Raw genomic sequence first — 11,128 nt, forward strand, 5'->3', positions numbered from 1 at the left:
ATTATTATGAACAACACAATTCAAAATACAATTAGAAAAGTTGAGCTGGAAAATTATTTTGTAGAGCAATAATTTTAAGCAATCATTCAAGACATACTGTCACTCATAAAAAAGAAAATCCCTTTCAAGTTCTAATCTTAGTACTAAAAATTGTAGAAGCTAAATCATAACTTAATAATCTGAAATATCATTTGATGGTTTTCTTTAATATACCCATTCAAATGAACTCAAAACAAATTACTTTTCTTCAATGAATCTGTTTACATCTCTATCACTAAGTTTCTCCAGCAACTTCAGTAGACCCTTAACTGATTTTAGAAGTAAAGCAACTGAAATTTGGTAAATACCTTATGGTGATCCAAAAAAACCCCAACATTATGGCAAAATGCTTATGTTTCAACGGAAGTTCTGAAATTCTACTACTTAAAGAGAACTTAGAGAACAATATACTTTGATATCATTAACACAAACCCTTATTTAAAATGTATTTGCCCTCTGAAAAACTAGTTTAAATCATAACTTTATATCATAGACACAACTCAGAAAAGGCATAAAATCAAGTCTAAGTCAATATCAATGTATAATTTTCAAAAATGCAAAATGAATCTAGTTCTTAAAATGAATAAAACCACACAGAGAAGTCAGTCAACTTGTCAGAATTTTACAAGTCAAGCTAATGAAATGAAATGAAAATTTCATAATTTGAAAATAGATCATTTGATTCCCCATAATGTTGGCTAACAGTAAACTATAATTTTTCCAGCAAAGAATACAAACCAGTCAGCTTGCGATTTTTAGAACAAAATGTTTATCGCAATAGAATGAGCTTGGTATTAACTTTGACTTGGACATTTAATGTAATCTTTATTATATAATCTTTATATGTTGTCAATTTAGTAATAGGGAAAGGGATGTGACCAAAGGGGGAAAAAAAACAACCCTGTTTCTTTGCAGTTTTTTCCCATATCCCCAGTCTATCTAGAGTTTATCATCTCCTGTTTCTAATTTATTCACACTAGCTTTCTCCAGTCAAATTACTAATAGATACTTAAAATGGAAACAGATATAACATTTTAGAAAATAATTTTAAAGCATTGATCATAACTATAAAATGTAGTTAAATATTTTCTACTCTCATAAATAGACTTTGCAAAAACAAAAAAAAAAACTTCCATAGCATAAAAACAAGTGACTGGTAAACCTTTGATAAATGAATAGATTAGTCTAGTCTAATTCACATAATCCCAGTTCTCAAATAAGCCTGATTTAGAGAAGAGGAAGTTGTAGTAGAATAAATTAACTAACAAAAGACCCATTTGGAGGGAATGGTGGGAGGAAGAGGGAAAAGAAGTATCCTGAGATGATTAATAGGAGTCAAATGCCCCTGGAAAAGCAACACCAGTGAATATAATATACTGTTTCCCTCTACTATCCAGAGCCAGTGGATTTCTCTACCGTTAGCCACATGAAGGAAATGACCCTAGTCTGAACTCAAAGCTGAGCAAGTGAAATGCCTCTGAATTATTGATCTGCCGTGGGAACCAGGTCCCTTCAGGTCTTCCCTCTTCCCAGTACTTGCCAATAGCAGATCCACATCAAAATCCTCCAGATCTAGTAGGAGTTGGAGCCCTTTCTGAACTAGGGGACCTTTCCAGTACACCCCACTCAGTCCTATGTCCATTTCACCTAAGCTGCTGACATCTCTAAGAGCTGCTTTTAATCATCTTAACCCTGATGGATGAAGGAGGAACCACAGTGGATTAATTTCTGTAAAAAATAGGTATTCCCTGTGAGCTGCAAAATATATTTCAAGTCAGACCTTTCTTTAGGTTTTTAAGTGTTGGTTTGAGGGGAAGTCAGCTGTCCACATCCCCTTTTTTTCAAGGGTAAAGACACCATGAAATAACTGGCATTTAAGACTCAGAACAACTCTCTGGGTTTCCCTCACCCCTTACTCCAAGGAATTTTAAAGGCAGCATCCTAAAGGAGAAAAGGGAGGAAGGGGGTGTATGCCAAACTACAGTATCCCCGGCAGTCTTCCCTTGTCCCTTTTTTTTTTCAGGGTAAGGGCACAATGAAAGATTTGGAATTCAGGATAAACAAACAAGCCACAGAGGTCCCTATCTTCTCCTTCAGTTGAATTACAGTAATCCCAAACACCAGGTAGCACCATAAAGGGTCTTTAAGTATTAGGGGAAAGGAGTCTTCTCACAACCCTTTTCTCAGGGATAAGGACCGAGGAAGGATCTGATATTCAAGATACACACAAGCCTCGGGGCTTCCCTCACACAGATCTGGGCAGCATTCCCAAGGAAAGATGGCCTGTGCAGAATATGGACCTGCAGCACCCAGAGCCCCAGCCAACAGGTGACTGAAGGCTCCGGGCTGGAGATACAAAGAGGCAGAAACACCCATTCCCGCTCTCGAGGCGCAGAAACCTACGGGCGGGAGGGGACCACCTGCAGGCAACTAGGAACAAACAAGAGGCGGCCACGGTAACCGGGGACGATGTTGGAGGAAGGCCACTACGGAGAAAGAGGCCTGCAGGGCGGAAGCAGGGGGAAGGGGCAGCGTAGCCAACAGCATCCCCAAAGTCTGTAAGCTTTCACAGCTTAGAACTTTACCAGGATGTTTGGAAGCTCTGGTGGCTTTAACCTGCACCGAGACTTGGGGACACCTGGTATTGATCAAATCCCTGCACTAAGACTTCTGGGACACCCAGAGTTAAGGGCTTGAGGCTGCATCAGGACGCTGAGGACACTCTGGATGGATCACTTTCTAAGTTCAGGGACTAAATCTTCACCAAGACTTTGAAGATACCCAGGATTGATCAATACACGAACTTAAGGCTTCCCCTAGACTTTGAGGAACCCTGTATTGATCACTCCCTTAAGTTCATGGTTAGAAGATAACCCAAGACTTTGGGGGACACCCTGTATTAATCACTTTTCTAAGTTCAGGGCTAGAAGCTGTCCCAAGACTTTGGGGACCCCGAAATGGATCAATACTTGAAGTCAAGGCTACCCTTAGCCTCTGGGGCACCCCTGCACCCCCGATGATCACGGAGCACTAGGACTTAGAGAACACCCAGACCCAGACCTCGCCGCCCCCACCCCAGCCCTGGCCCGGCAGGGGGCCCTTGGCGGAGGGCTGGCGGCTGCACCTTCTAGCCCTACTGAGCCAAGGGGGAAAGTTTAGGCACCCCCCCCGCACCCCCTTCCCTGCTTGTGGCAGGGAAAGTGGGGAGGGGACAGGGGGCGGGGTAGGCGGGGGCTCCCCGTCCCTCCCCGGCTGTCCCCTCCCCCTCCGCCGAGGCCGAGAACAATGCGGAGGCCGGGCCCGGCCCCCCACAAAGGCGCTCGCCCGCCGCTCGCCCGCCGCGGCGCGACTCACCACCCAGGTCAGGCCGCCACCGGCTCCCCCGGCTCCGCTGCCGCCGCCGGCTCCGCCTCCACCAGCTCCCCCAGCCGCCGCCGCCGCCGCGCCGCCACCGCCGGCCTTGGCCATGGTGGGCGCCGCTCACAGGCCCGGAGCCGCTGCCGCTGCCGCTGCCGCCGCCGCTGCTCCGCTCGAGGCCCGAGCCCCGGGCAGGGGCTGGAGCGGGGCCTGCTGGGGGTCGAAGCAGCTGTCGCTGCTGTCGCTGCTGTCGCTGCTGTCGCAGCTGTCGCCTCTGCTCGCCCACTGCCCGCCTACTCGCGCCTGTGCCCGGGCCCCATGGCACACTCGCGCCTCACACTCGCCTCCCCTCCCCCTCCCCCACGCGCGTTCGCGCTCTCGGAGACGCGCCCGGCCTCCCCTAGCTCGCGCGGCCCAGGAGGCCCAGGAGGCCGCTAAGGCAGGGGCTTGCGAAGGCGGTTCCGGGCCGGGCCTAGCGCGACAGCGGTGGCCAAGGAGGCCGAGGCTGCGGAGCGGGGCAAGCACGGAGAAAGGCCGAGGCGAGTGCTCGCGAGGACGCCTTCCTCCTCACCGCCCCTCGCCCGCGCAGACAATAAGCACCGCTGCCGCCGCCGTGTCCGGCATTACACGGCGCTGCCACGCTCGCGTTCACCCTCACACACACATTCACACACTCTCACACTCTCGGAGAGAGAGAGGGAGGACAGCTCGCGGAGACCGCCCCGCCCTCCTGTCCATCAACGCCGCATCGCCCAATCGGGGGTTCGCCGTTGCGGCCCCTCGGCCAATCGGAAAAACAGACCGCCTCCGGAGGGGCGGGGCCCTGACTGGCCGACGTCATTGCGGCTAGCAACCCAGGGGAAGGGTTGGGGAGAGAGGCTTTTTTTTTTTTGTTTTTGAGTTAGGATCGTGGAGAGAAGAGCTGTGACAGGTCGTGGGAGGGCAGGGGACCCTCGAGAGCTCAGCAGGGTGCTGGGGAGCAGGGTGGCTCGCTTTGACTCAGCCAAGAGCGGTGATTGCTTCCAAAAAAAATGCCGGTGCAGCTGAACACAGAGTGTGTATGTGCATGAGTGTGTGTGCATGTGTGTGCATTTTTTAAAAAATTGTAGATGGTTTGGGTGTCCCACAGGAAAACTCTTTTTAAAAGGCAGATGGAAGCGTCTAGAGGGATGCTGCTGCCCTCTCCTAGCAGCCTTGAACGTCAGAAAGAGGAGAGAAAGCATGGAGTAAGCTTGCTGGGCACCAGGCACAGTGGAAATCGAAGGAATGAAAGCAAAAGGAACCCAGTAGTCACGTGGGTAAACATCGGGGGCTCTAGCCACCCAGGTGTAGACAGTGTCCAAAAGAAGACACCCAGATTCCAACTCAGATCCCCCCACCCCAATCTCCTTGTCCTCAGTTTACCTCCGCATGTCGCTCACCAAAGAAAAATCACTTTCTCTTCTTACAAAGCCAGCCTGGGAACGTTCCGAGAAAAACGCTTCCAGTGGAACTTTAAAAATACACCCGAAAGTAGGAGTCCATTCCCAGTGGAGCTTTCTAAGAAATGGAAATCACCCACGCGGAACAGCAACATTCCACGGCTAGAAGGCAGAGAGTTCGACCCCACGAGGCTTTTCTGCTGGAGCTCTAGGAAGGGATGGGAGACTGAGATGGGGAAAGTGATACTGATTACTAATGACCCCCGCCCTCATCCCTCCTTTCCATCACTCCCCTTACAACCCGGCTGGGTGAAACTGGATGGAAGGGTGAGTGGTGGAGACCTGAGGCCCAGGAGATGTCGGGGAAGGAAGCATTTAGAAAGATTAAGAAAACTGGTCCTGATTACGTCATAGATAAGATGCTTCTCTGAACTCGGGTTCCCGCTGCTCATTCTTTTATGATTTTTAGAATGCAATTTTTTTCATATCTGAGTCCTAAAATGGAGATGGGTAAGGGATTCGCCCCCTCCCCCCCCCCCCATTTAAATGTGACTTTCATTAGTTCTACAGCCCTTGGAAGTCATTAGGTGAAAAATGGGGATAATTCAAAAACCATTTGTTTGTTGTTATTGAGAATTTAGGCCCCTAAATGTGTGCAAATATATTTACACTTTAAATATTTGAAGTAGTCCCACTGAGAGTGTTTTGTTTTGGTTTGGTTTTTTCCTTTTTATGTAATGTAGCCACATAGAAACTAAGTATTGCTATTCTCTCTTGACCTTCCTCTTTTCTGGTCCATTTTAGCTTCACACTTGTGTTCCTGGAGGAAACGGTATTTTTCAAATGGCAAATAGAGTTCACAAAGCTCACCTTTTCTTTCTTTCTTTCTTTTTTTTTACATATACACTACCTACTAAGGAGATACTCTATAGCACACTCCTTTATAACTTTAAGGATGAAGAAAGGGCTACATTGGTGCATTTTAGTTGTTTCTTTCTTACAACAGTAATTCCTGATGGCTACATCAAACACTTAATCCTCCCTTATCTCATTTGGGTTTCACAACCTATTGAGAGAAGTAGGAGCAGTGGACAGAAGAAAGTACCTGGAGTCCAGAAGCCTTAAATTCAAACTCAGCCTCAGAATCTTGACCCCAAGCCTCATTTAAAGGCTATTTGGTCACTTAACCCCCATTGCCTAACCCTTACTGCTTGCTCTTCTGCCTTGGAGTCAATACCCCAACTCCAAGAGGAAGGTAATGGTTTTAAAATAAATAAATGAAATAAAGTAAATTAATTAAAAAATAAATGAATATGAAAATAAATAAATAAAAGAATGAATGAATGAATGAATAGATGAATGAATGAATGAATAAGTAAATAAAGGCTATTTGCCTTAGTTTCATCAACTATGAAATGGGAGTATAATAGGACCTCCCTCCCAGGATTATTTTGAGGATCAAATGAGCTGGTATTTGTAAAGCACTTTTCAAACCTTAAAACACTATATAAATGTTAGCTATTATTAGGACAGAAATTACAAACCCAATTTTACTGAATCTCAGAGAGACTGTTACCTGGCTGTGTCACATAGTTATAAAGCATTAGAGATTAGTATGATTTGAATCCAGATACTTCCTGATTCCATGTCCATTGCTCTAGCCACTGTCTACATTGCCTCATAAAACTTAGCTAACAATCCAAATAATTACCAAATGAATTCACCCATCAAAAATAGAGTATGTATACTATACATTGATGAAATCACTGCACTGGTGAGATATCAACTTACCCATGACTTCTTTGTATATTCTTCTGTTCTTTCTGTCCTTATCTATCTCCTCCCATAAATTAGGCACAGAGAATATACTTATATACACATGCTATGCAATGTAGTTTTAAAATAGGAGAACCTTGTATTATAGAGCTCTCTCCTCTTGAACTAGGAGACAGTGACTTGTCTCAAAATGAATTCAGTCAGTCATCCAAAGCATTTATATTCTCTGAGATCTTAAGGCATAATCTTCATTTACAAGATGACTTCAGCAAAGACTATTACATCATAATTCTTTATACATCATATATCTCATGATTCATTAATAAAATGTTTGGTTTATTTTTTGTTTATATTTTCAAAGCATCTTAATAAATTTTAAGGTTTTGTTCTCAAACTAAAAGATAGCAGGCCAATTCTACAGGCCTGAAAAAGAATTACCTTCTCTGATCTCCCCCCTTCAATCCTATTTATGTTACAAAATTTTCAGAGTGACTTCCATTACACTGCTGGTATATGAAAAGATAGCCAATTCAGACAATTTGTTGGGCGGTGAGGAACAATCTGGCACATGTTTAAGTTATCAGCCAAAATTTGAGATTTAAGAAAAAATTTAAAATAGCTTTAAAAAAAGAATATGCTTGTTCTGAGAAAAGTCCTTCCCAAATTATAAAGTGTTCCCAGAGTAATTTAGTCCATGAGTCTATGAATATTGTCCAACCCTGACCCAAATCATGAATCCTGTATATATTGTACCCAGCAAATGGGCATCCAGCCTTCTTTGCTTGATGGAAAAGAAAATTCACGAGGCTGCTACCACCTCCTCTCTTGACTCTCTAGATTTCTCCTTCCAACAGCCTATTTTCATTAAGGGACAGCTCTTACTATTCTAAAGATTTCAATTTATTTAAATAAAAGCTGACTCCTTAAAAAAAAACAAACAAACACCTATGAGGTCCCAATTCTGCCCTTTGAGGAAAAGTAGAACAAGTCAAATTCTGCTTCCACAAGACAACCCTTCAAATATTTGAATACTTCCAATGCATTCATAAATTGTCACTCCTCTAAGCTAAATATCCCAGGTCCTTTACTCCAGGTGTCAGACACTATGGCTTCAAAAGGTCACCCTGTTTAAGATTCCTTCCAACCTGTCAATGTCTCTTTGAAAATGTGCCCCAAATGGCCTATTGCAGTACAGATATGGTACAGCCAAACTCTCGTCTCCTCAGTTCTGTCCATCCTAACATATATACTGGATCTCTTAAGACAGAAGGAAAACTGAATGGGGCAGAGAAGAAGGGCAGGTAGGGGACTCATCTTGATGTGTTAGTTTTTTATTCTTTGACTTTAAAAGAACACATTTTCTAATAATGTATTTTTACAATGGCTCCTTTTCGGAAGTACTTGGTTATATCAAGTATTCATTCCATAGCCCTTTATCTCTTCATAAGGACATCTAGATGGGTTATTGAAAATTATACTTTTTCATCAAATAACTACTGTTCCCATTGTTAGCATCCTAATGGCAGCTAACTGAATAGAGTGCTGGACTTGAAGTCATAAAAACTTGAGTTCAAATACTGCCTCAGGCATTTACTAGGGTGCATCCCTGGGCAAGTCATTTCACTTCTGTCTGCTTTAGCTTCCTCATCTCTATTTCTTTACACAAATGTTAGCAGTAACCTGAATGTTGTCATACAAAGAGGCAAGAGATTAGCCAGGGATAAATGTAAATTAAGGCAGAGAGCCAAACCTCTGCCTAAATGTTGAGAATTTTCCAAAATAGGGGATTGGAGTAATTATGATCATGTTCCTAACTTTTCATATAAGCTCCCTAAAGGAACAAAGGAGGAAACCACATGGATTTTAAGGGTCATTTCTCCTAAGCTTAAAATGAGGTGCTTATTTATTGAATTGGTGCCATTAATTATTGTGTACACGATCTCATTTGATCCTTAAAACAACCCTGTATATTGTATATACCAAATAAAACACACACTTTTACCGTTCACTATAAGATCAGCCTACTTCTTTTTCTAGTCATACATCTGATAATATATTTTATGCTACTTCTTAGATTCAGTTCTCCACTAGAAATCTTAAATAGCCTAGTTATGACTGCAATTTTTGGTTGTTCAGAGACTGTGCTACTAGAAAAATATTGGTGTTAAAGAAGGGTTAAAGAGATTTTTTTTTATAAAGAAAATCTTTTTGTTTGTTTGGTACATTAAAGTTCCCAGGTATCTCCCTCCTTCCCTCCCCATCCCACAGTAGAAAAAGCATTATTTAATACACACGTATGTGTGTGTGATTCTGTGCTGCAGATCCTCCACAAAATTGGTAAAACACTTTCGGCAAGCATTCATCTGTTTTATGACTCACTTGAAAGTAATAATCAAAGGGTTAAATGAAGTTTGCCATTGCTGTGTCCTCAGAGAATCTTGCATGCTTTTAGCATATGTGTGAAATAGGTCTTGATGGAGAGAAATATAACAACATTACATTTGAATAAATGTAAATTCTTACACTGGGTGTAAAAAATCAACTTCATGAGTATAAGATGGGGCGGCATGGTTAGGAAGCATTTGTTAGGAAGAACACCCTGAGGGTGGTTTAAACTGAAGGAGTCCTCAGTGTGATGTAACAGCCCAAAAAGCTCATGTGCTCGTGTGTATTAAGATGGCAGAGCTTCTAGAACTGAGGAAATGATAATCTCTCTTTGTGAGACTCACTGACCTCATCAGATTTCATCTGGAGTAGTGGTCAGTGCTAGGTACCTGGGTTTAAGAAGGACACTGATAAGCTAGGGAATGTCTAGAGAACAACCTAGGTGAAGGGTCATGAGTCCACATCACATGAGAATCAAAGGACCATGTTTAGCCATAAAGACAGAGATTAAAACTATCTTAAATTATTTGAAGGGCTACCAGAAAGAGCAGGGCTTAGGCTTGTCCTGTTAGGGGCCAAACTAGGGGAAATGGGTGGAAGTTGTAAAAAGATTAATTCAGATTTGATGTCAAGAAAAACTTCCTAATAATACGAAAATAGGTTTTGAACAATGATACGTGTATAACCCAGTGGAATTGCTTTGTCAGCTCAGGGAATGGGGAGGGAAGAGGGGAGGGAAAGAACATGAACCATGTAACCATGGAAAAATATTCTAAATTAATTAATTTTTTTAAAGAAAGAAAGAAAAACTTCCAAACAATTAGAACTACTCCAAAGTGGAGGTAGTAGGTTCCCCTTCCTTGGAGCTCTTCAAGCAAAGGGCTGAATGAGAAGGCCACTGAGATCCTTTCCAACTCTAAAAATTCCATGAATCTGGTAGGCTTTGAGGCGCCATTTTACTCTATTAAATAAAATGAATTCTAGAGCTACAGACAATAAACTCAGGAGAACCTTATAGTATCTGCTTTTCTATCAAATGTGTGTATTTGTAAATATAGGCTCTACTATACAATATTTTTGAAAAAGCTTGATATACTGATGGACTGTATGTGTGTTCAAGAGAGAGAGTGAGGAGAGAGAGAAGGGGAGAGAACGAGAAGAGAGGGAAAAAGAGAGAAAAAAGTCTCTCCATTTGAATGTGAGCTCCTCAAGAGCAAGAATTGTCTCAGCTTTTCTATTTGAATTTCCAGTCCTTAGCCACTGCTTGCAAAAAAGTAAATGCTTAATACTTTCTAATTCATTAATGTATTCATGTGTAGAGGACATCGATGAGAAGGAAAGAATCAAGCTCTTGCAAAAATATTCTATGTTAGACCACATAGGCAAATGGATGTATATGTATACATGTACACATGTATATAAATTATATGTGTATATGTAGATACATGTGTGTACACACAAATCTATGTGTATATACACATATATGATGGGTTTCAGTTCCAAATCAGATGGAAAGGTCCCCATTGTCCTTGGGGTGCAGAAGCAAAACGAATGGCAAGGTACCATCTTTAATGGAATTTCCACTGATCATATCCTATCCATTTCTGAGAGTAAACCATTGGATAGTGCCAGGGACTTTGGAATTGAGATACTGGTCTTCTAAGTCTTCAACAGCTCTTGTTGCTGGGTTTGGGGCTCCAGCACCCACAAAGGCAGTTGCCAAATCTCATCTCCCCCAAGGTTGTTTCTCAAGATAATGGCTTTGGGTTTTGGAAGGGTGGCCTAGGGAGAATCGTCATTCCTGGTACTCTTGGTTTCATTTTCTCATCCTTGGCATTTCATCATAGCTTCATGTTGGTGGAGTGAGTTTTGTTAGAAATATTTTGTAGAGATGGAAAAACAGATATTTTGGTATGTACTCTGCTCTTGATCTCATGTATACGCACACAAACACACACACACACACATATAGACAGATAGATATGCATACATATTCTAAAAACCAACTCTGATTTTTAAAAATCCTTTAGCATCCCCACTACTCTCAGCTACTTTAAAAGTCAGCCACCCAACACCCTTAACATGATATTACTCTTGACTGGTCCTCCCAGAGTGGATACACTGCCCTCAGGATATATTGGAGCTCTTCC

At 42.6% G+C, this 11,128-nt stretch overlaps 1 protein-coding gene across 2 annotated transcripts in view; it reads right to left on the bottom strand.

Annotated features, from left to right (window-relative positions):
• TOP2B (DNA topoisomerase II beta) overlaps positions 1–4,096 on the bottom strand; it is an 88,853-nt gene extending 84,757 nt beyond the window's left edge. Inside the window, exon 1 of one of the 2 annotated variants that reach the window (XM_007505183.3) lies at positions 3,394–4,096. In XM_007505183.3, coding sequence (XP_007505245.1) covers positions 3,394–3,507 — 114 coding nt within the window. In that variant the 5' untranslated portion in view covers positions 3,508–4,096. The remainder of the gene's footprint in view (positions 1–3,393) is intronic. The other variant, XM_007505182.3, reaches the window with a different exon arrangement.
• Between the last annotated feature and the right edge of the window lie 7,032 nt (positions 4,097–11,128).

This window comes from Monodelphis domestica, chromosome 5 (assembly GCF_027887165.1).
Source record: "Monodelphis domestica isolate mMonDom1 chromosome 5, mMonDom1.pri, whole genome shotgun sequence".
In the NCBI taxonomy this organism is placed as follows: Eukaryota; Metazoa; Chordata; class Mammalia; order Didelphimorphia; family Didelphidae; genus Monodelphis; species Monodelphis domestica.